This window comes from Hyperoodon ampullatus, assembly GCF_949752795.1.
Source record: "Hyperoodon ampullatus genome assembly, chromosome: 2".
Classification (NCBI taxonomy): Eukaryota; Metazoa; Chordata; class Mammalia; order Artiodactyla; family Ziphiidae; genus Hyperoodon; species Hyperoodon ampullatus.
In genome coordinates this window covers 156,839,752-156,865,521 of record NC_136915.1, presented here as the reverse complement: position 1 = coordinate 156,865,521, position 25,770 = coordinate 156,839,752, and the positions used below count along the sequence as shown (strand labels likewise).

General features: G+C 39.8%; 1 protein-coding gene across 1 annotated transcript; it reads left to right on the top strand.

The window, feature by feature from the left end:
• Positions 1-1,100: 1,100 nt before the first annotated feature.
• LOC307048979 (reactive oxygen species modulator 1-like) lies at positions 1,101-1,334 on the top strand (the record flags this gene model as incomplete). The annotated part of the gene is made up of 1 exon (XM_079698276.1): positions 1,101-1,334. One exon carries the CDS (start codon positions 1,101-1,103, stop codon positions 1,332-1,334), a length of 234 nt encoding a protein of 77 aa, XP_079554402.1.
• Between the last annotated feature and the right edge of the window lie 24,436 nt (positions 1,335-25,770).

The window sequence follows — 25,770 nt, the reverse complement described above, 5'->3', positions numbered from 1 at the left end:
TATGTTCTTTATTGAATAATCTTCTTTGAAGATTGTGCTAAACATAGGCAAATTATAAAACCAATTTGTCTCTGACCCTCTCCCATCTTTACTTAACACTCTCTTCCCCTCTCCTCTTTGTACAATTTCTAAAGAAGGCCTAATCTTAATATCTGTTATAGGTTGTTGTACAAAATAGGGTTAACTATTGAAAGTCATTTTATGAACTGTTTTTGTTTTTTTTTTAAATGAAGCTCCTTCACTTACTAACAAGATTGTTGCAATACTCTAATATGTTCTGTCTTTTTCAGGGGTATAAGCTTTAGAAATCCTCATTCTGATACTGACTTGCCACATGACTTGGGGAAATAAAGTTTGTAAGCTTTATATTTCTTTTCTTCAAATTGGGTATCTGAAAATTAAATGAGATCATATATGTAATGCACTTATTACATATGAATATGTCTAGCACATATTTAGCACTCTCTAAACGCTAGCATGGTAAGAGGTAATAAGTGAAAAGGTGTTTTACTGTTTGGTTATTATTTGCTTTTATTAATATATCAATGTTAGTTCTTTTTACTCTTGTTCTTATTACAGTACCTTTAATTTGTGACCAGCAAATCACACTTTCCAGGAGGCAGGACATTAGGATCAATTTTGAAAGGGAAAAGATGTGCCCATTATATTTTAATTGTATATTTGAAAGACACAAAAATCTGTTTTCGTAAACAAACTGTAGAAAATTAACTGGATAACATCTTTTCTAGAAAGAATATGTAGAAGATGGAATCCAATTTCTTCTCATCAGTGATTCCTGAGGGGAAGTTTCAGAAGCTCCAAGGATGTGTGGAATTTTTATTAGAAAAATATTTTTTTTAATTGAGAAACATTACTTTTGCTCAACCTGCTTTTCAAATATGAATCATCACAATTTTATGTAGACCTCCAGCATTGTGCAAGAACTTAGACATAGAGTAGAAGTCAAAAGTATTTTAACAGAAACCGATAAAGGCTTAAAACTAAGGATGACAAACTCTAGACCCAGTGGGGCAGTTAGATGTGTATGGACCAATCTTCAAATCTGACAAAGACCAAAAGTGACCAAGGCCACAAGCGAGATGCTGGTGGCCTCGAGTCCCTATGCACAGTTCCAGCCAAGCTGCTTCCACCTCGTGAAGATGGGTTTTGTGATGGGTTGCACCGCGGGCATGGCGGCGGGGGCGCTCTTCAGCATCTTTTCCTGTCTCAGGATCGGAATACGGGGTTGGGGTTTGATGGGCGGTGTCAGGAAAACCATGATGCAGAGCAGCGGCACCTTTGGCACATTCATGGCCATCGGGATGGACATCTGATGCTAATCAGGGCAGTGGTTGCCCACTACATCCACCCCCTCACATCAGTCCCAGTCCGTGTACCATAATAAAACAAGTCTTTGATTTAAGAAAAAAATTTGACAAAGACCAGACCAGCATAGTTGCCCTTGTGAAATCTATAACCATATTATTGCCATAGATAAACAGATTATAGGGTTCTTCTGAAGGCGGGACTCTAAACTACCTTGTACTTGGACAAGTTAGTTGTTAGTTTAGTACTAGTGCACAAAGAAAAGAGTGCCACCTGCTGGACCAGCAATGATACTCCCTCCCGAGCCAGGGCTTCATGGCAAGGAAGACAGACACTCTGATCCAAATCAAATTCATATGCTTGCCTTTAAATTAGTTTAACAGACATTTGGCATTATTCAGCTATTCCTTATAAGCTTCTTTTGCTCAGCTGACAAATGAATTGTTCTTCCAGAATAGATTTTTCCTGTCGAATTTATTTGGGGGGCTAATTCAATTATTTTATATTTTAAGGTTATACTTGCTGTTTATAACACACAGTTTGACCTTAATTATAATCCATTTTGTAAAGCACTGTCTCTTGAATTTTTCCTCTTGCAGTCTCAGTTCACTCTTTTCTTTATAATGCAAGTCACCAATACATTAATTCCCCTAGTCATGTATCAATAGTTGTGAAAAGTAATATGCCAGGGCTCTGACTTCTATTCTGGCATGCTTGAATGGGGAGATGGGAGGAAGTATTGGCAAGGAACCCCAGGGGGATGCAGGAACAGTGGGACTGGTCCATCAAGGTGGGGATGGATATTACATCACTGATATTGTTTAGAATTTCTGTACATGATGATAAAAAAATACAAGCTTAGTTTTATTATTTCTTTTCCAAGGACAGACCACTCTCACAGCATCTTCCCAATACACCGCCAAATATTTGCACTCACAAATAGTGTGAGGAGAAGGGCAGAGATGTCCAGATTTCTATGCCTTGTGTATGAAAGAATGTATCCTTCTATATTGGCATGATTTAGTGAACCTGATTAAAACTGTCTTTATCCACACTGCCTTAAGTCCTTTTCTTATTTTGACATTGTACCAATTATCAGTTCATTTATTGATAAGTTGCAAATGATAAAGCTATCATTTTAAATACCTTAAGGTGAATCAATTTAATCAGATTACATTCTCCTAAAATTTAGCTAAGATCAGCTCACTGCAAGAATAACAGTTTTGAAAGAGAAGAAGAGTAATCTAGGAGTGTGAGGACCTTTGAAACACATTTTGTTAGTTTGTTTCCAAACTGGGCCAGTCAGAATCTTGCCCAGGATTTCTGTATTGTAGCTACTGAAAAAGAACCGGTCCTTTCCCCTTGGGTTGATAAACTGGTAGGATATGAATCCTGAGCTGCTAGTGAACATTAGTTACCAGGAGAGCCCCTGATTGAAAGAGAATTCTCTGATGACATTACATTAGTTGAGTTCTGGCTTTCCCAGTTACGTGAAACAATAAATATTCCCCATTTTTGTTTAAGTAAGTTTGAAGTGGATTTCTGTCTTCCTTCCCAACCAAAAGCATTTTGACCAATATATAGTGCTTTAAATATAGTGCTTGTATGCAATATTAAAACATTATATAGCTATACTATATCTCTTTATATAATTGATTAAAGCAAATATAAGTAGACATTGCTTTCTATGAGTGATTTGTAGCCTGTGCCAACAAATGGCAGTTAGCACAATTTGCTTTTCTTTTCTTAATCATTTTTCATTCTCTACAGTTTTGAAAGTGATTTATTTTCATTCTAGACATTTGATTAATGATTGGCTCTACATATACACTAATTCTAACTCAAATTTAAAACCAGCTGGCTCAAATTTTGGCAAGAGAATTAGCAGTCCTCTGCACATCTCGACCTGAATATATACAAATTTTGTTCCTTATTAATCTATTTTTAAAAAAATTAGATTCATAAAATTCAAAATTTTAGTTTAAGTCAAGCTCCAATTAAATTTGGAAGCATGGCAGAGTTTGGATTAAAATTAAAAAAAAAAACTAAATCAGATTGGCAGAAAATCTGCAGCCTTAATGGCTATGTTTTACATGGTATTATTAAAGTTATAGCCACATAAATTATGTCACTTTATCCTAGAATTCTTGGAAATTAACTATGGTAATAGTGATAATAACTTTAACTTAAAGGGAGCCCAGTGTAGACAAACTAAGCAAAATTGAGAAAACTGTTGTGAAAGTGAAGTATCAGTAGAAAATCAGCTGGAGAACAAGGATAGCATTAACCTTCTAGCTTTTCTGTTTGTTGAGACTGATGCGCTATAATCTTGTTGGCAATGACTTGGCCTCCAGTGCCTAGAACAGTACCAGGCTATGGTCAGCACTCAGAAGAAGCTTGTTGAATGAATAAATGAATAAATGAATGCTCTTCATGGGACTTCCCTGGTAGCCCAGTGGGTAAGACTCTGCGCTCCCAATGCAGGGGGCCTGGGTTAGATCCTTGGTCGGGGAACTAGATCCCGCATGCATGCTGTAACTAAGAGTTCGCATGCCGCAACTAAGAAGTCCATGTGCCACAACGAAGATCCCGCATGCCACAACTAAGACCAGAAGCAGCCAAAATAAATAATTTTTTTAATTTTAAAAAAAGAATGTTCTTCAGTAGATACAAATCTTTGATGCAACAAGATTTTTCCTGTAATTACTGTAGGTTTTAAGACATAGTCATTGCAGACTGAGCCAGAAGGAATTTCAGGTATCCTTTTCTTCAAGCTTCCTCATCTTAATATTGAAGGAACTGAGATCAGAAGAGGTAAAGTGACTGCCCAGAACAAAGATGGGGTAATAAATCAGTTAACAAATATTTACCGAGTACCCACTACTTGATAAATATTTGGAACTGTTTCAAATAATGGGAATACAGCAGAGCATAAGACAGCCCAAGTCTCTGCCTTCAAAATAATTTATATTCCAGTGGAGAATGATGATTAACATGTCAATGAATAAATAAGATTTCAGTTCCTGATAAATGATGCTTTGAAAATACTAAAATAGAATATTGTGGTGGAGAATGACAGAGGGTGGGGAAAGACACAAGTGATTTAGTAGAGTACTCAGCACAGGACTATCTAAGAACTCTCATGTGAGCTGAGCCCTGAATGATGAGGACACACCCACACAAGTGTAAGGAGGAAGAATATTCCAAGTGCAAGTGCAAATGTCCTGAAATGGGTACAAGCTTGGTATGCTTGATGGAAAGAAAAATAGCCATAGTGCTTCAGCTGGAATGAAGAGGGGATAAAATGGACAGAGATGAGGTTAGGTGGGCAAATACCACACACTGCAGAACCCTGGGTATCAGGAAAAGGAGTTGAGTTTCATCACAGAGGGTGATGAGACACCATTTAAAAAGTTTTGAGGAGGGAAGTCATATAACTTAATTTTCATTTTAGAAAAATCACTGAGACTGCTGTATGGAGAATGGACCAAGGTGAAAAAGAGATGAAGCTGGAGACTGATTAGACTGTCCTAGTAATCCAGGCTGGATGGTGGTCACTTGGACTAGGATGTAGCAGTGGAGAAGGGAGAGCAGTAGCCAGACTAAAGACATATTTTGTTAAGTACCTATAGGACTTGCTGATAATTGCATGTGGGCAGTTGGGCAAATGAAGATACCGTTTACTGTGATGGGAAAGACTCTGGGAAGAATAAATTGGGAGGAAGGGAAAAATAATTGGTTCTGCTTTAGACATGTTATGTTTGACATTTTTATTAAATACTTAAGTGGAAATGCCAAAAGGTAATTAGGTAAATAAGTCTAGACCTCAGGATAGAGGGGAAGAGGTGTGGATTTGGAAGTCATCCATAAATAGATGATATTTAAAGCGTGGCTGTAGGAGAGAGTGCAGGTAGAGAGCCTGGAGCATTGCTAGAGGTCTGCAGCCAGAAAAGGTGCTGAGAAAGCTACCAGGCCAGTCATAAGAAAATCAGAAGAGTCCGAATGCATGGACATCTACACTGGCAGCCTTAATAGGAACTGTCTCTTATCAATGTGGGGATGGGAGAATGGAGTAATGAAAGCCTGACCGAAGTGTGTTGAGGTGGAATGGGAGGCAAGTACAAAAAGGTAGCAAGTTAAACTTGGCTTTCAGAAATTTTTCTGTGGAGTGGGGAAGAGAAATGAAGTGGTGATTGCAGGAGACTGGAGCACCAAGAGACATGTTAGACTGCTAATGGAAGCAGTGCAGTAGAGAGAAAGAATTTGATGATAAATGAGAGCAAGGGAAGAACTGAAGATACACAGCCATGTGGAAGCATTGGCCTTTGGCCTTGGCTGGAGCAGGGATGCTTCTTTCACTGTAACTCAAGGGAAAAACAGATGCCTAAGTTCAGAGGCACGTGAGCTGCAGGATTGGGTAAGGAGCTGAGGCAGTTCTTGGCCAATTCCATCAAAGTTGTATCCAATTTTGTCAAATCCCACTCCAGAGGGAAGCCACATACATAGCCTCCATTAGAATGACAATGTCATATTTCTTGTATTGGACACAATAGCTGAAACTTTTGATAGATGTGATTCCTACTTCAATTAATTTGCAATGTGAAAAATATTCTGCAAATCTGATAATAATATGTTCAGTGCTACAAAAGCATCATTATCGACATAAATGGAATTCTTATAGCACTAACCTTGTTTTGAGGACAATGTAGAAGAGACAAAGCCCTTTGAACTAAAAATTCAAATTTTTAGTCTGAATAAAGGAATGAAGTCAACGCACTGAAAATGTGGAAAGAATCTGGGTCCTTGAAATCATTGTTGAACCACTGAATTCACCAACTCTGGAAAAACCCTACCCCAGATTTCTTGTTGTGTGACTTGGTAAATGTACCAACTGCTTAAGCTGTTTTTTGCTGGTTACAATCACAGCTGAAAGCATTTTAACTGATATAGTATTTTATTGGGACCCCTGGTAGCCATCTGGAAAAAAATAAAATAAAGCTCAAACTTTATGCAAAATCGATTCCAGATAAATTAAAATAGAATTTTAAAGGTACTGGACAAAACTATGAGGGAACTCTTCTATAATCCTGGATTAGGAAAAGCCTTTCCAAGCATAACACAAAATCTAGAGGCTCCATATGGATGTAATAATGATTCAATAAGCCATGATACTTTATGTTGCAATGTTTATCTGAACAAAAAAGAGAGTAAACAACATGTACAGAACATGTACACACTATATATACCTTATATAAGAATATGGCTCTATGTTCATTGGGTTCTTTTTTATTTTACTATAAAGTTTCTCAGATTTCTGATTTGTTTTAAAGATGTCGATCTAATTATCAATATAATGCCACCCCCCCAAAAAAATCTAGAGTCCATACAAGGAAAGATTAATGTCCATATAAATATTTTAAATTCTTCATTTAAAAAAATCACAAGTCAAATCTAAAAAAACAAAAAAAATGGTTCTGATGAAACTAGGGACAGGAGAGGAATAAAGATGAAGACGTACAGAATGGACTTGAGGACACGGGGAGGGGGAAGGGTAAGCTGGGACGAAGTGAGAGAGTAGCATGGGCATATATACAGTACCAAATGTCAAATAGGTAGCTAGTGAGAAGCAGCCACATAGCACAGGGAGATCAGATCGGTGCTTTGTGACCACCTAGAGAGGTGGGATAGGGAGGGTGGGAGGGAGATGCAAGAGGGAGGAGATATGGGGACATATGTATATGTATAGCTGATTCACTTTGTTATACAGCAGAAACTAACACAACATTGTAAAGCAATTATACTCCAATAAAGATGTTAAAAAAAAAAGTACAAGTCAAAAGACAAATGAAAAGTTGGAAAAATTTGCAATTTGAACCAGAGATGAAAGGTTAATTTCCCTAACATATGAGGAGTTCCTTTAAGTCTACTAGAAAAACACCACCACCAAAATAGAAAATGATACAGGATATTGATAGAGTGTATGTCAAACAAATGATTCTTTCCTTTTTTTTTTTTTTTAATTTATTTTATTTATTTATTTTTGGCTGCACATATCGTTGCTGTGTGCGGGCTTTCTCTAGTTGTGGCGAGCAGGGGCTACTCTTCATTGCGGTGTGAGGTGTCTTCTCTTGTTGCAGAGCACGGGCTCTAGGAGTGCGGGCTTCAGTAGTTGTGGCTTGCTGGCTCAGTAGTTGTGGTGTGGGCTCTAGAGCGCAGGCTCAGTCATTGTGGCACACTTAGTTGCTCCGTGGCATGTGGGATCTTCCCGGACCAGGACTCGAACCCATGTCCCCTGCATTGGCAGTCGGATTCTTAGCCACTGTGCCACCAGGGAAGCCCCACACAAATGGTTCTTAAATGTAGGAAAAGACGGGGCTTCCCTGGTCGGTGCAGTGGTTGAGAGTCCGCCTGCCAATGCTGGGGCCGCAGGTTTGTGCCCCGGTCTGGGAGGACCCCGCATGCCGCGGAGTGGCTGGACCCGTGAGCCATGGCCACTGGGCCTGCGCATCCAGAGCCTGTGCTCTGCAGCGGGAGAGGCCGCAGCGGTGAGAGGCCCACGTACCGCAAAAAAAAAAAAAAAAAAAAAAAAAAAAAAAAAAAAAAACATATATATATATATATATATATATGAAAAAATGCTCAACTTACTCATAAAAGATAACTTCACATTAAAACTATACTGAGGGCTTCCCTGGTGGCGCAGTGGTTGAGAGTCCGCCTGCCGATGCAGGGGACACGGATTCGTGCCCCGGTCCGGGAAGATCCCACATGCCGCGGAGCGGCTGGGCCTGTGAGCCATGGCCGCTGGGCCTGCGCATCCGGAGCCTGTGCTCTGCAATGGGGGAGGCCACAACAGTGAGAGGCCCGCGTATCACAAAAAAAAAAAACTATACTGAAATACTATTTCCCAGGTCGTATCTTCTGTTCAGGAAAGTATGGGAAACAGGCCCCTTCATAGATTGCCGGCCAGTGTGCAAACTGATACAGCTGAAGGGTAATTTGGCAATGTTCATCAGCATTACAAATGTGCATGCTCCCAGAGGTAGCAATTCCACCCTGTGAATGTGCCCTACGGAGTTATTTGTACACTTGTAAAATTATATTTGATAAGGTTATTCTTTGTAGCATTATTAGTAAAAACAAAAGATTTGAAGACCAGGTAAAGGTCCATCAAGGAGCCAGTTAAATAAATTTTGGAGCAATTGTAAAATTGAACACTATTGTAGCTGGGAGTAAAAAAAGAATGAAATTTTCCTTTAAATTCTGGTATGGAAAGATCTTCATGATTTAGTGTTAAGTTAAAAAAAAAAAGCACAAGATACAGTATGTATAGTATGCTACCATTTGTATAAAAAGAGGGAGAAATATATGTACATACTTGCTTGCATATACCTATCTGGAAGAATACACCAGAAACTAATAACGTAGACTGCCTATGGCAGAAATGTTGGAGACAGACAGGAAGAGGAAAAAGACCTTTTACAATATTTTTTATACATATTGGATTTTAAAGCATATAAGTGTATTATATATTTTAAAAATAAATTTAAAGACGTGCAGATTAGACAAATTAATCTCTGTTATTAAATACTCATGATTTGAGAAATACAAAATTATTTTTGTTAAAACAAATGTTTGGAAAAAACTTAAATGTCCAATAGCAGACAGATTAAATAAATTATGGGACATTCATTCCATAGAAAACTAGGCAAGCGTTAAAAGAGAAAGAGAAAGCACTTTATGTAAAAATATAGAAAGACCTCTAGGACACATTTTTTTAATATAAATTTATGTATGTATTCATTTATTTATTTTTGGCTGCATTGGGTCTTCGTTGCTGTGTGCGGGCTTTCTCTAGCTGCAGTGAGGGGGGCTACTCTTTGTCGCAGCATGCAGGCTTCTCATTGCGGCAGCCTCTACCGTTGCGGAGCACGGGCTCCAGGCGCGTGGGCTTCAGTAGTTGTGGCTCGAAGGCTCTAGAGCACAGGCTCAGCAGCCATGGCGCACAGGCCCAGTTGCTCCGTGGCATGTGGGATCCTCCCAGACTAGGGCTCGAACCGGTGTTTCCTGCATTGACAGGTGGATTCCCAACCACTGGGCCACCAGGGAAGGGAAGCCCCTCTAGGATACATTTTTAAGGGGGAAAATAAAGATATGAGGTACTTCCCTGGTGGTCCAGTGGCTAAGACTCCATGCTCCCAATGCAGGGGGCCTGGGTTCGATCCCTGGTCAGGGAACTACAGGGATGCCGTAGAACTGACATGTCGCAACTAAGAGTTAGCATGCTGCAACTAAAGATCCCTCATGCCACAAGGAAGATCCTAAGTGCCGCAGCTAAGACCTGGCACAGTCAAATAAATAATAAATAAATTTTTTTAAAAAAGAAAGAAAGATATGAAATGGGTCACATAGTAGCCTACCATTTATGTAAAAAGAGGGAAAAATGAATATATGCATGACTTATTGGTTGCCTGTGAGAAGGGGGAGTAAGTAGTTGGCAGATGAGGTTTGGAGCAAGCTTTTTTACTGCATATCCTTTTATACCTTTAAAATTTTGAACCACATAAGAGCATTGCCTACTTTTTTAAATAAAATAAAATGTGACTACATGCATGCTCATAGTGATGTCTCAGTATTTTAGGACAGTTAAAATAAATTCCCTATAAGATGGTAGTTCAAAGGGTTCTGGAGTCAGGCTTTCAGGGTTCAAACTCTGATCCTACCAGCGACCTTAAGTAAGCTACTCAACCTCTCTGTGCCTTAGCTTTCCCGTTTCCCAAGATGGGGATCATAAAGTCATTTTGAGGACTGAAGGACAGAATGCTTGCACTGCTTAGCACAATGCTAAACCCATCATAAGGCCACACCAAAGGTTAGCTAGCACCATTCCTAATTTGCTGTGATTATCAAAGCAGCAGAAATTTTAAAGCAAAAGCTGTTCTCCTATGTCTTAATTTTGTTATTCTAAGTGATACTTAAGTAATTTAAACCAGTCCATTTAACAAATAGAACATAATGGATGGATAATATAAATGCCAACACTAATAACTGACAAATACTTTGTTATTAAGATATTTTTTCATCTATTGTTTTCTTTTTCTCTCTTTTAGTATGTGGTATTTTTCTTAAGCTATAAAATATTATTTACTGGATGCTTACAGGTGACATCATTATCCTTACCACAATTAAATATGAAATTATCAGTAGACCCTAAACCTACCTCTTTCTGTCCTCTCTGGTTTTTTGTGTCAGCAATCCTGGTCACCCTATCATCTTCTGTGAGCCCCTGAAGAACAAAGACCACAGTAAGTGATCAGTGTTGTATCCCCAGTACCTGTCATGATGCCTGGAGCACGAAGGCATTCAGTAAAGGTTTGTTGAGTGAATGGACAAATGAATGAATGCATACATGCATGCATGAGAGAAAACGGAGGGAAAGTAATCTTCTTTCTACTTCTGCAGTCTTGCAGAGTCAAAAGAAAGAGAATGAGATGCTGAGGGTTCATGGAAAGTTCAGCAACAAAGAAAGAGGTTTCCTCTTCTTAGCTAGTGCATGAGCTCAAGGAGCTGTTGCTCAGAGGTTCTCCCTGGTGGCAGTTATGAGAACTATTGTAGGACGAGTGAAGAAAACAATTATGGAGCACCGACTGCATATGAGGCACTGTACTAGACACATCAATACATTGTTTAAACTTCTCAACAATAATACGAGGTAAATGTTATTCCTATTTTGTAGATAAGGAAGGGGTTATCTAAAGGAAGTACACAAACTATTCAACCATGGAAATTAGCAAATCCTAAAACATTCCATCTATAGCTCAATACCCTGAACTCTGCCTAAGTTCAAAATTAACTATCTTTCTCAAGCAAATGTTCTAACTTGGAAGCCAAATTGTAGGGTAAGATAAAAATAATACAGCAATACCTTTTTAAATAAAAACATTATACAGCTCCAAGGTAGCTGCTCAAAGGGTACTTGTAACAAAGTAGTCCAAAGTTCCACTAGGACTACCTTGGTAGACTTCTCTTTGACTTTCTATCCAGCTGTTTTGTGGGAGAAATTAGAGACACAATGAATGATTATACTATGGCTTTTTGTCATCCTATGCTAATGAATATAACTACTAGGGTAGCCGTGACAGTTAAATTTTATGGATCAATTTGGCTAGGCTATGGTATCCAGCTGTTTGGTCAAACAGTCTAAATATTGCTGTGAAGTTATTCTGAAAATGTGATTAACATCAGTAGACTTAAGTAAAGGAGATTACCCTCAATGATGTGAGTGGGCCTCATTCAACTGAAAGCCTTAACAGCAAAACTTGAGGATTTCTGGAAGGGAAGGAATTCTGCCTCAAGACTGTAACATAGGAGTCTTTTCGGTGTTACCAGCTTGCTGGCCTGCCCTGTGAATTTTTTTTTAATAAATTTATTTATTTTTGGCTGCGTTGGGTCTCGTTGCTGCTGCACGCGAGCTTTTCTCTTAGTTGTGGCGAGCGGGGGCTTCTCATTGCAGTGACTTCTCTTGTTGCGGAGCACGGGCTCTAGGCACACGGGCTTCAGTAGTTGTGGCATGCGGTCTCAGTAGTTGTGGTGCACGGGCTTAGTTGCTCTGCGGCATGTGGGATCCTCCTGGCCCAGGGCTCGAACCCGTGTCCCCTGCATTGGCAGGCATATTCTTAACCACTGCGCCACCAGGGAAGCCCCTGCCCTGTGAATTTTAGACTTACCTGCCCCCACAATCAATTCCTTAAAATGAATCTCTTTATATTTATTTACATACTTATGTATATATATATTTATACATAAAATAATTTGGGAGAAGAGCATTCATAATACTCAGCTGTAAGAATTAAAGCATTCAAAAATTTTGTTTGTTTGTTTGTTTTTAGCCGCACCTGGAGGCTTGTGGGATCTTAGTTCCCCGACCAGGGATTGAGCCCGGCCCGGCAGTGAGAGTGGCGAGTCCTAACCATTGGACCGCCAGGGAATTCCCTAAATACTTTCTCTTTTGATCAGAAGTCGCACTCATATTTTTTAAGCTTTGGGGGTAAAAATATTAATATGGGGGCTGTGACGTGATCTATAATAAGAAATATATATTTGGTCTTCATCCCCATTTCTGGCACAGAGCTCCTAAAACCCCTGGAATTTCCTAAGAGTGAGAATGATAAAGGTGTCTTTTTTATGTTAATGAGTGACTTTTGGAAAGCCCTAGGTAACCAAAGAAGGGGAGGGGGCGGTGGGGGCGGTGGGTGGGGAGCTGGTTGCCAGGGAAGCCAGCTCTGTGATTAGAGGGTTGAAACTTTGAATCCCACCCCTCTGACCCCTGGGAGGGGAGAGGGGCTGGAGGTTGAATCAATTGCCAATGGCCAACGATTTAATCAGTCATGCCTAGGTAATGAAGCCTCCATAAAAAACCAAATAGACAGGGTTCAGAGAGCTTGGAGGTGCTGGGAGAATGGTGGTCAGAGGACATGGAAGCTTTGTACCCTTACCACATGCCTTCCACCTGGCTGTTCCTGATTTACATCCTTTTATAATACACCAGTGATCTAGTAAGTAAAATGTTTCTGTGAGACACTCTGGCAAACTAATTGAATCCAAAGAGGGAATAGAGGGGCTTCCCTGGTGGTGCAGTGGTTGAGAATCTGCCTGCCAATGCAGGGGACATGGGTTCGAGCCCTGGTCTGGGAAGATCCCACATGCCGCGGAACAGCTAGCCCCGTGAGCCACAATTACTGAGCCTGCGCGTCTGGAGCCTGTGCTCCGCAACAAGAGAGGCCGCGATAATGAGAGGCCCGCGCACCGCGATGAGGAGTGGCCCCCACTTGCTGCAACTAGAGAAAGCCCTCTCACAGAAACGAAGACCCAACACAGCCATAAGTAAATAAATAAAATTCAAAGAGGGAATAGAGGGAGCCTTTAATTTTTTAACGAGTTATTCAGAACTACAGGTAACAACCTGGGCTTGACATCTGCATCTGAAGTGGCGGATGGGGACAGTCTTGTCAGACTTGAGCCCTTAACCTGTGGAATCTGATTCTATCTCCAGGTAGATAGTGTCAGAATTAAGTTGAATTGTAGGACACACTGCTGGTGTCCAAGATGTGTGGGGGAACCCCTGCCCACATTGAGAGTGGGTCCCAGAGCGCTCTTTAGGGGCAATCAGAAATAACAGTCAGGTGCCCCAACTATCTGGCACAAATATTGGGGGACCTTGGTCCTGTACATCCTGACTCCCTTTGCTCCACTTCACTCCTGTTCTCTCTCCAGTCTCAGCAACTCTAAATGAAGCTGCCCTGCTCACACAAACATTATATAAATATACATATGTATTAGTTCTGAAATATATATTAGTCGTGTTTCTCTGGAGAACCGTGACTGATAAAGAAGCTATGCTATTTGCAACAGATCAAAAATAAACTAGTATTAAGAAGACTGAAGTAATTAGGAGTCTGTGTCTCTCTTTTGGTAGCATTTATTCAGAAACATTAACTCCAAATCTGCTTTGGAATCCTACAGTCTCTAATTATAGTACAAAAAGACCCAAGATTTAAAAAAATAAAATTAATTGCAGGTCATTTTAATTTTTAAAACACGTGATTTATTGCTTTGATAAAGTGCTAAGGTCATCATTAAATCACACAATGAAAAAGTGATGCAACTTTAAACACCCTGAAGCACTAATTTTAGGGATCCCGTAGGATTTTTTTTCAATCCTTAGGTTGCATCCAGGTTGTGTTGCAATATCCATATTTAGATGTGCCCCTAAACTTTTAAACTTTCCTAAGTTTAAAACCACTAAAATATGAAATAAGAACTATCAGGAAAGCATCTGGAGCAGCCACAAAAAAACTGGAGGGAAGTACAATTAGAACAAGGCTCTGAGCGGTTAGGTGAGAGTCACTTAGCAGAATCTAACAGCAAAGAGAGAATAAAACATAAAATGGATCGACTCTTCTGAAAAGTGTTTGAATCTCAAGTGTTGAAAAAATGTCTAGTTCTCTCAAGTTTATAGAGGCAGACACTGTAGCTCTTTAAGGAGCACCTACCGTGGACCAGGGTGCTGGCTGGGAGCTGGACACAATCCCCACCTCTAAAAAGATTAGAGTCTAGTGGAGGAGACTGTCAGACAAGTAAACGAGCAATTGCGATGAATTGCAACATGCTTTATAAAACTATTTCATTTACACTGATTTGAGAGAACACTTTTCCCAGGCAAGAAGGACAGAAAGATGACTGTGCTAGAGAGAAGGGAACTGACTGCAAAGGGAAGAGAACAGCCTTCGAGAGAAGGAGAACTTTCACTCAGGTCTTGAAGTAGAAGGAGCAGAGAATTTGAGGGTGAAGAGAAAAGAGATCAAAGCAAGGAAAGTCATTCTAAAATAGTCCAGGCAGGAGATTTCCAAAGCACAGAATTCAGTTTAGGGCCAGGCTAGCAGCCTAGCCTTCCTGTAGGGTACGTGGTGGGACAATGTACACGATAAAATAAGAAAAATAGGGCTTAGTGAGAGACTGGAGGTGGGAAAAGGGAAGAGATGCCCGAATGTCTGGTTTGGGAAACTGTGGCTGTAGAAAACAGAAGGCTAAAAACAGACAGAAGGATAAACTGCTCCGGGAGGAAGAGGATGAGTTGAGTGGGGGAATGATGAGATTGAAGAGCTAGTGGAATATCCAAGTGGAGATTTCAAGTAATCGCAGTAACCTGGGTCTGCCACTTGGGAGAGAGTTTAGGCTAAAAATTTAAGTTCAGTCCTCCTTAGCAAACTGAATGAGATTCCCCAGAGGAAGAGGGCAGGACAATGAAAGGAGAGAACCAAGGAACAAAACTGCTGAATCCTAATATTTAAGAGGCAGACCAAAAGGGAGCAGCCCTGGAGAACGCTGAAGAAGGTCAAGGAGATATTACTGTGCCTTTTTGTTTTATTGTGGCAAATTATACATGACATGAAACATATCGTTTTAACCAATGATAAGTGCACAATTCAGTGGCATTAATTACATTCACCATGTTGTACAACCATTAGCACTATTTATTTCTGAAACTTTTTCATTACTCCAAACAGAAACCCGGTAACCATGAAGCAATAATTCTCCATTGCCCCTAACCCAAGCCCTGGTAACTTCTAATCTACTTTCTGTCTCTATAAATTGGACTACTCTAGGTACCGCATATAAGTGGAATTATTCTTTTGTGTCTGGCTTATTTCACTTAGCTTAGTGTCTTCAAGATTCATCCATGTTTTATCATTCCTTTTTATATATTGTGCCTTCCTAAAATCAGGAAATAGAAACAGGGAGAATAGTCAATATGGGTGTAATAGGACTGTTATTAAGGCTTACACGCTGGGGCTTGCCAGAGTGAGAAAGGAAGGAGATAAATCAACTGGGAGGCCAGAACTGAAAGCTGAGTGCAGAAACCATGATCCCTTAGCTAAGAACTCTGTGGTAGAGCAGACAGGCATCTGGGAGTTGGAGGTTGCTGGGCAAATCTTCATCTGAGAACCAGATAGCAGAGTGTATTTGGACGGATGACTGAACCCAACACAATATTCCCCTCTTCTGATGGGAAGTCCTGGTGGAAATAGTTCTGCCTGAACAGTTCCACAGGCCCTGGATGGAGGGGGTAAGGGGTGGGGAAGGGCCTGTGACCTACAGTTACTGTCTGAAGGAGGGTAAGAGCATGAGCCAGAGAAGCACATCAGAAAACAGGTCACGGAGCAAAGTTAGACAGAGGAGCTGAAGGGCAGGCTCAACCCAGGTGAAAGAGGAAGAGGAATATGCAGATGCAATGGTGAAATATTCAGAAGCTAACATCAGAGGCTAAATTCTATTAACATAAGCATTGTGTGACCAGGGCAGCTTCATTTAGAAGTGTTAAGACTGGAGAGATACAGTGAATTCAAAAGGAATAAGTAATTGGATCAAAAGGAATCAGAATGTACAGGACCATGTTCTCCAAATATTTATGCCAGATAGTTGGGGCACCTATGTATCATTCCTGATTGCCCCCGTGTTAATATTTTTGCCCCCAAGGCTTAAAAGATAACAGTACAACTCGTGACCCCCCGGAAAAGGTATTCTGAATGCTTTTAATTCTTACAGATGAACATTATAAATATTCCCTCACTCAAATTATTAAATTATTGGTTGAGAAAATTAAGTTTCTCATTATATAGCATCTATCTCAAATAATGTAATTTTGTCATATAGTGAATGTGTTCACTGGGCTTCTGAATCCATAAATCTATCAATTTTGCTGAATAATGAAGCCAAAGAATTATAGAAGACTATAGAAGATCTAAATAACAGTAACAAACATAACAGACATATACAGAACACTGGATCAAACAACTATAGACAACAAGGTATTTTCTAGGACACAACAAACCTTTATAAAAATTCTCCATATACTGAGCCATAAAGCAAGTCATGACAAATTTCAAAGGACTGAAATCATATATGGCTGTGCTAGAAATCAATAATTTAAAAATGATAACTAGAGGTTTCCCTGGTGGCGCAGTGGTTGAGAGTCCGCCTGCCGATGCAGGGGACACGGGTTCGTGCCCCGGTCCAGGAAGATCCCACATGCCACGGAGCGGCTGGGCCCGTGAGCCATGGCCGCTGAGCCTGCGCGTCTGGAGCCTGTGCTCCGCAACGGGAGAGGCCACAACAGAGAGAGGCCCCCATACCACAAAAAAAAAAAAAAAAAAAAAAGATAACTAGAAATTTAAAAATATACTTCTAAATAACCCATGGATCAAAAAAGAAATAAATATGGAATTTTTAAAATGCCATGAATCAAAACTTAGAGGATGCTTCTAAGTATCCAAAAGAAAATTTACAGATTTAATTGCAAAAATTATAAAATCTAAATTGCTGAAAATGTATGAGCTAAGCAGACTTCTCAAGATGTTGGGAAAAATTACAACAAAATAAACCCAAAGAAGGAGAAGAAAGAAAATAATAAAGTAACAAAAAAAAAAAAAGGAACTCCAAAATAAAAATATAGTAGAGTATCAACAAAACCAGATGTTTCCTTGAAAAAATTAAAAATTGATAAAATTCTATTGATATGGATTAAGAAAAGAAAGAACAAATAATCATATCAGGATGAAAAGGGGGACAAAATTATAGTTACTACAGACATTAGAAAGTTAATAAAGATTTGAATAGACATTTCTCAAGAAAAAGTATACAAATGACTAATGAACATCAAAGGATGCTCAACATCATTAGTCAGTAGGGAAATGGATATCAAAACCACAGTGATATACAATTCACACCCAGTAAGATGTCTATAATCAAAAACGACAGACAATAACAAGTGTTGGTGAGGACTTGGAGAAATGGGAACCCTTGTTTATTGCTTGTGGGAATGTAAAATGGTACAGTCACTTTGGAAAACACTCTCGCAGTTCCTCAGTATGTTAGACACAGAGTTACCATATGGTCCAGCAATTCTTCTCATAGGTATCCAAGATAAATGAAACCGTATGTCTACATGTGGTACATCCATACAATGGAATATTATTTTTCAATAAAAAGGAATGAAGTGTTGATTCTTTCTAAATCTGGATGAACCACTAAAATGTTACACTGGGTGACAGAAGCCAATCACAAAAGACAACACATTATACGATTCCATTTACATGAAAAATCCAGAATAGACAAATCTATAAGAAGGAAGTAGATTTGTGTTGCCTAGAAGTGGGGTAGAGGGGTGGTGGTAGTCAATGAGGAGTGACTGCTAATGTTACAGAGAATCTTTGGGGTGTGATGAAAATGTTCTAAACATAAGATTGTGGTATGATTGCTCAATTCTGTGAATATACTAAAAATGTTGAATTACATGCTTTAAATGGATAAATTTTATGGTATGGAAATTACATATGAGCTGCGTTATATCTCTCCAAAATTCATATATTGAAGCCCTAGCCCCCAGCACCTCAGAATGTGACTAGATATGAAGACAGGGCCTTTAAATAAGTGATTAAGTTAAATGAGGTCATTAGGATGGGCCCTAGTACAATCTGACTGCTGTTCTTATAAGAAGAGGAAATTTGGATGCACCAGGGATGCATGTGCACAGAAAAAAACCATGTGAGAAAACAATGAGAAGCTAGCCATCTGCAAAATAAGAAGAAAGGCCTCAGAAAAAAAAAAAAAAAAAAACACCAAACCTGCTGACACCTTGGTCTTGGACTTCTAGCCTCCAGAACTGTGAGAAAATAAATTTCTGTCGTTTAAGCCACTCAGTCAGTGGTATTTTGTTATGGTATCCCTAGCAAACTGTACATATCTCAATCAAGATTTTTTTTTAAGTATTTTGCCAAACATCCTTGGTTCTCCCCTAAAAGAAACTGTGTATTCAGTTCTCCAAACTATTAGAACTATTTAGGTCTCATGTAGAAATTTCCCTCTTTTTTACCTTATTTCCTAAAATTCTTGCTTGGATTCTTTATTTTTCCATCCTTCCTCATGATAATAGACCTCATTAATATCAGATCTGGTTTTCAGGGAATGGCTTATTTTTTGTTTGTTTGTTTGTTTGTTTTTGCGGTACGCGGGCCTCCCAGCCTCTCCCGTTGCGGAGCACAGGCTCCGGACGCACAGGCTCAGCGGCCATGGCTCACGGGCCCAGCCGCTCAGCGGCATGTGGGATCTTCCCGGACCAGGGCACGAACCCGTGTCCCCTGCATTGGCAGGCGGACTCTCAACCACTGCGCCACCAGGGAAGCCCCGGGAATGGCTTATTGATTTAGTAAAGAGCTGGGGAAAAGGTACATACAAAGACATGCAAAATCACTCTACCAGAGCAAGGCAACAGATAATTCAGAAGCTCCCCTTGGTGTAATATATACCCAATCTAATGTGAAAATCCAAGTTCAGGCAATATAAATTTACTGACCCAGGCTTGGGAACTAATACTTTCTTACATTTACATTTCCTCAAAGTAGAAGAAATAGCTTAAAGAACATAATTTGTGCATTTGTCTATTTTCCATTAAAATAGCATCATACAGTAAAAGTTGTATAAAAAGCTATTTTAGAGGATATAAACTTTGTGAAATAAAGGCCACTTGTGAATTTGAAATATAAAAAATAAGATAATATTATGAACAAATTATGCCAAAAATTTGGGAGTTTAGATGAAATGGACAAATTCATAAAATATTACAGAGAATTAAGACAAATAAAATTTAACTATGTAAGCATACTAATTTAAGAGGATTATTTCTCCCAATAACTCTTCAAATATGTTGCAGTGTATTTATTACCTATAAACTTAATCAAAACCAGGAATACTTTACATGCACAGGATATGTCAGTTGGGATCACCCTGTCCATTGAAATATGGATTGGATCAGCTCGACTATTCACTGCACTATTAGAAAGTCCCATATCTGACTTCCCTGGTGGTGCAGTGGTTAAGAATCTGCCTGCCAATGCAGGAGACGCAGGTTCAATCCCTAGTCTGGGAAGATCCCACATGCCACAGAGCAACTAAGCCCGTGCGCCACAACTACTGAAGCCTACGCGCTCTAAGGCCCTCATGTTGCAACTACTGAGCCCGTGTGCTGCAACTAGTGAAGTCTGCTCACCTAGAGCCCGTGCTCCACAACGAGAAGCCACCACAATGAGAAGCCCGTGTGCCGCAACAAAGAGTAGCCCCTGCTTGCAACAACTAGAGAGAGCCCAGGCGCAGCAATGAAGACCCAATGCAGCCAAAAATAAATTAAAAAAAAAAAAAAAGAAAAAGAAAAGAAAGAAAGTCCCATATCTTCCTCAAGATTCCTGAAAATTTCTAGGGAGATCATATTCATGTTGTTATCTGGCTCTGATAAAATTTGACCAAACTTTAGTTAAGCACCTCTGAGTCCTCCTCTCAACAAGGCCTCAATCTTGGCCTGTAAGAACTGCAACTTTTAGTACAATTTCATCCACACCCATCCCCTTCACCAAAAGACTTGAAGAAACGCTAGCATAGTTTCTGAGTTAGAGTTTGTGTCCCTAGGACGATGACCCCAGCACCCTTAAGTTCCTGCCTAATAAAGCTCGATGCTGCCAAAAGAATTTACTGCTTGTTCCAGCCAACACCTGACTATAGGGCCCTGACCTCCTTTTTCTTAGAGCATTTACTTTAAAAAAAAAACTTGCAATCATAAATGCTTTCTCTGTCTCTTTCAGACCTATCTTCTACACTCAAGAATGTGTTTCTCGACATTCTACAGAATTTGTCAAATCTTTGAAACTTGGAATATATTGCTTTCATAATAATGAAGTTTATTGCCTATCTATCTGAAGTGTCTAATTTTTCAAGTTTGTACGTTTATTAAGTGATTTTAACATTGGGTGTTTTTTTGTTGTTTTGTTTTGACTATGGAAAGATAGTTTCAGGGGAAGCTGAATTCTATTAAAACATTTGAGGCAAAAAAAAAAAAAAAAAAAAAAAAAGAATGTGTTTCTCATGTACCTGGGAGCCATCTCTTTGAAATGTAGTCATCAGGAGAGATACAACCCCTGTCTCCCAGTTTCTGGAGGGTAGAAGCCTAAGTTCAATAAGCATCACTTAGCAAACTGATGATCTCATCATACTGACTAAACCTCCTCCCCACTGATGTCGTCCAGTACTTTTTCTTTCACACATTCCAGCATTTAAAAAGCCTCCCACCTTTTGTTTTGCTGGAGTTGAGCTCAGGATATACCGAGGTCTCTCCTCTACTGCAGTGGTACTAAATAAAATCAGTCTTGCTGTTTTTAACAAGTGTTCAGTACAAAGTTTTTCTTTCATTTTTGCTTTGAATTTTTGCTTCCGCTGAGTTAATTTAGGTAAAGGAAGGTCTCACTGTCCCACATATGCCATTTCTTTTTCACATACCATGTGGATCCTGTTGCAAAACCCAATACCTCTCCCTAATTTCCTTAAAAACAAAACAAAACTTCTACAAGTAATTAGTGTGAACAGCCAGTTTTACTGAAACATGAGGGAGAAAGAGGTAATTTACATCACAGAAAAGTAAATGCTTAAAACAGAGTATCATAGATCCTTTTACAGAGCCCTTTACCTTTTTGCTATATTGTTCGGCCACCTTCTCTCCTTCCTCAGCTCCTCCTCTCCTAGCTTCTCTGGACACCATTCCTTCCTTGTACCAAGCAGTCTGCTACCTCTTTTGTTCCCATGTCTCCCGCTGATTCTGCTGAGATTCTCACCTTCCACCCCAAGAAGTTGATGGAAGTATTTCCTAAAGTAAGACAATTCCCTCCCTAAGATAAATTCCAGTGCCACTTATAAAGAGAATGTTTTACCTTGATACAATTCATATAAATCTTCATATTTACCTATTTGCATATCATTATTGAATCCCTTATCACCATGCTGATAAAAGATGATTGTAATACCTATAGGTACCAAGAAGCAAGTAAGTATTCTCTGCCTTATCAGAGAAGCAAAACCATCAACACACAGGGGAGAAATTTCACTAAATTAAAGACACTAGTGGCAATTAAAAAGTCCATTACTTCACACATCAAAAAGCACTTAAATAGCTATTTATTTTGCTGCATAAAGTACATAAAAATAAAAATCATGTAGCTATTTAACACATTATGAGTCTATTAAATGTAATACATGAAAGGCTTTAGCACTAACCTATGTCCGCTCAAAGTACAAAATTCCCTACACGTATCTAATGCTATTTCTCATTTTTAAATAAATGTCAGCCTTGAATGAATCCATTTCCTCAAAACCCTCCAAGAGCTATTTTTTATTCTATTGCCCATGGACCTTTAGTCTCCATTTTCATTTTTCATCTCTGGAGACTGGCTTGGATAACTATTAGCTGAAAACCACAAACTACAGATTGTTTACTTCACACCTAGTAGAACCCTCAGTGAGAATGACAACTTGTTATAAGTAAGCAAATTATGATGAGTCTGGAATGGCTACTCTATCTACCAAGAACACGCTGAATGATAAATGTAACACTTATTAGCTATCTATTATGTCTAGTCATTTTAGATGCATATTCTTTCCAAGTTTTACAATCTGGTGGCAGGTGAGTATAAGCATACCGATTTTATAATTTAGGAAATGACAGTGAAGGAGGTTAAGCAACTGCCCCTTGCCCTCAAATTAAATAGCTAAGACATGACAGAACTTGATATAAATTCAATATTTTTTTCTGACTCAAAAGCCTATGCCCTTAATACAATAAAATTTTGTCATGTGCTACTTTTCACATTCTACACGCATTTGCACTATGGATATTTTTATCCAAAATTAGGAATTCAGTTAGCTCCACGGTAGATACTGTGCCTCAGTCTGTGGAACAGATACAATTAAGGTAGCATTCCACTGTTTACAAAAAATGTGCCACTTGTTTTAAGTAATTTTAATACCTCCAAGAAACATTTAAATTGCTTTTCACATAATAAACTTACTTGTGTTTTAGCTGATGAGCTACACCTATTTTCTAGACATTACTTTAAAAAATCCTGGCAGGTTTTTTTTTTTTTCCGGTACGCGGGCCTCTCACTGCTGTGGACTCTCCCGCTGTGGAGCACAGGCTCTGGACACGCAGGCCCAGCGGCCATGGCTCACGGGCCCAGCCGCTCCGCGGCACGTGGGATCCTCCCGGACCGGGGCACGAACCCGCGCCTCCCGCATCGGCAGGCGGACTCCCAACCACTGTGCCACCAGGGAAGCCCCTGGCAGGTTTTTATTTCTCCAAAAACATACAGAAATCTACAAAATATTTTTAAAATTTTATTTCTTAACAATTATTATTAGGAAAAATGTCACTTTTTGGAAGTATAGTGAATTTGCAATGTTTCAGGTGTACAGAAAAGTGATTCCGTTATATATATATGTATGTAATATATATGTATTCTTTTTCAGATTCTTTTCCATTATACATTCTTATAAGATACTGAGTATTAGTTCCCTGTGCTGCATAGTAAGTCCTTGTTTATTTTGTGTATAATAGTGTATATCTATTAATCCCAAATTCCTAATTTATCCCTCCCTATTCTCTTTCCCCTTTGGTAACCATAAGTCTGGTTTCTATGTCTGTGAGTCTAGAAAAATGTCATTTTTCATCATTATTCCTTCCTTTTCCTAAATCTCATTCATATTTTACAATAGGTCACCTATCTTTTGCTCCTGCCCATACACACATAAGCACATACTCAGGACCACAAACACAAGAGTCCCTGATGACTTCATGTTTACAAAGAAGTTAAAGAATAGCACTTTCTGGAGAGATAGGTATGCTTCCAAACACATTCTATGAGGCCAGAATAACCCTGATACCAAAACCAGACAAATGTATCACAAAAAAGAAAATTAAAGGCCAATATCATTGATGATAATAGATGCAAAATTCATCAATGAAATATGAGCAAACTGAATTAAACAATACACTAAAAGAAAAAATACATTAAAAGAACGAGGGCTTCCCTGGTGGCGCAGTGGTTGAGAGTCCGCCTGCTGATGCAGGGGACACGGGTTCGTGCCCCGGTCCGGGAAGATCCCACGTGCTGTGGAGCAGCTGGGCCTGTGAGCCTGCGTGTCTGGAACCTGTGCTCCGCAACGGGAGAGGCCACAACAGTGAGAGGCCCGCGTACCACAAAATAAAAAAAAGAAAAAAAAAGAATCATACGAGATTGGTTCAAGATGGCGGAGTAGAAGGACATGCGCTCACTCCCTCTTGCGAGAGCAGCGGAATCACAAATAACTGCTGAACAATTATCAACAGGAAGACACCAGAACTTACCAGAAAAGATGCCCCACATCCAAGGACAAAGGAGAAGCCACAGTGGGACAGTGGGAGGGGCGCAATCACAATGAAGGCAAGTCCCCTCGAAAAGTGGGTGGGTGACTCACAACTGGAGAACACTTATACCACAGAAGTCCACCCACTGGAGTGAAGGTTCTGAGCTCCACGTCAGGCTTCCCAACCGGGGAGTCTGTCAATGGGAGGAGGAATTCCTAGAGAGTCAGACTTTGGAGGCTGGCAAGATTTGACTGCAGGAGTTTGAGAGGACTGGGGACATGGAGGCTCCACTCTGGAGGGTGCACACAGGGAGGTGTGCACATGAGGACCCAGGGAGCAGTGACCCCATGGGAGACTGAACCAGACCTGCTTGCTAGTGTTGGAGGGTTTCCTGCTGAGGCGGGGGTGGCTGTGGCTCACCAAGGGGACAGGGACACTGGCAGCAGAAGTTCTAGGAAGAATTCCTTGGCATGAGCCCTCCCAGAGTCTGCTGTTAGTCCCAACAAAGAGCCATTAGGCTGCACTGCTGGGTCACCTCAGGCCAAACAACCAACAGGGAAGGAACCCAGCCCCACCCACCAGCACATAATTGGATTGAAGTTTTAGTGAGCTCTGCCCATGAGAGCAACACCTAGCTCTACCCATGACCAGTCCCTCCCATCAGGAAGCTTGTACAAACCTCTTAGATAGCCTCATCCACCAGAGGGCAGACAGCAGAAGCAAGAAGAAATACAATTCAGCAGCCTGTGGAATGAAAACCACATTCACAGAAAAACAGACAAAATGAAATGGCAGAGGACTATGTACCAGATGAAGGAACAAGATAAAACACCAGAAAACTAAACAACTAAATGAAGAGGAGATAGGCAACCTTCCAGAAAAAGAATTCAGAATAATGATAGTGAAGATGATCCAGGATCTCGGAAAAAGACTGGAGGCAAAGATCGAGAAGATGTAAAAAATGTTTAACGAAGAACTAGAAGAATTAAAGAAAAAACAAACAAGGGTGAACAATACAATAACTGAAATGAAAAATACCCTAGAAGGAATAAATAGCAGAAAAATTGAGGAAGTATAACAGATAAAGTGACCTGGAAGACAGACTGGTGGAATTCACTGCTGTGGAACAGAATAAAGAAAAAAGAATGAAAAGAAATGAAGACAGCCTAAGAGACCTCTGGGACAACATTAAATGCACCAAATTCGCATTATAGGGGTCCCAGAAGGAGAAAAGAGAGAGAAAGGACCCAAGAAAATATTTGAGAGATTATAGTTGAAAACTTCTCTAACATGGGAAAGGAAATAGCCACCCAAGTCCAGGAAGTGCAGAGAGTCCCAGGCAGGATAAACCCAAGGAGAAACATGCCGAGATGCATAGTAATCCATCTGACAAAAATTAAAGACAAAGAAAAATTATTAAAAGCAACAAGGTAAAAACAACAAATAACATACAAGGGAATCCCCATAAGGTTAACAGCTGATTTCTCAGCAGAAACTCTACAAGCCAGAAGGGAGTGGCACAATAAGTGACGAAAGGGAAGAACCTACAATGAAGATTACTCTACCCAGCAAGGATCTCATTCAGATTCAATGGAGAAATCAAAAGCTTTACAGACAAGCAAAAGCTAAGAGAATTCAGAACCACGAAAGCAGCTCTACAACTAATG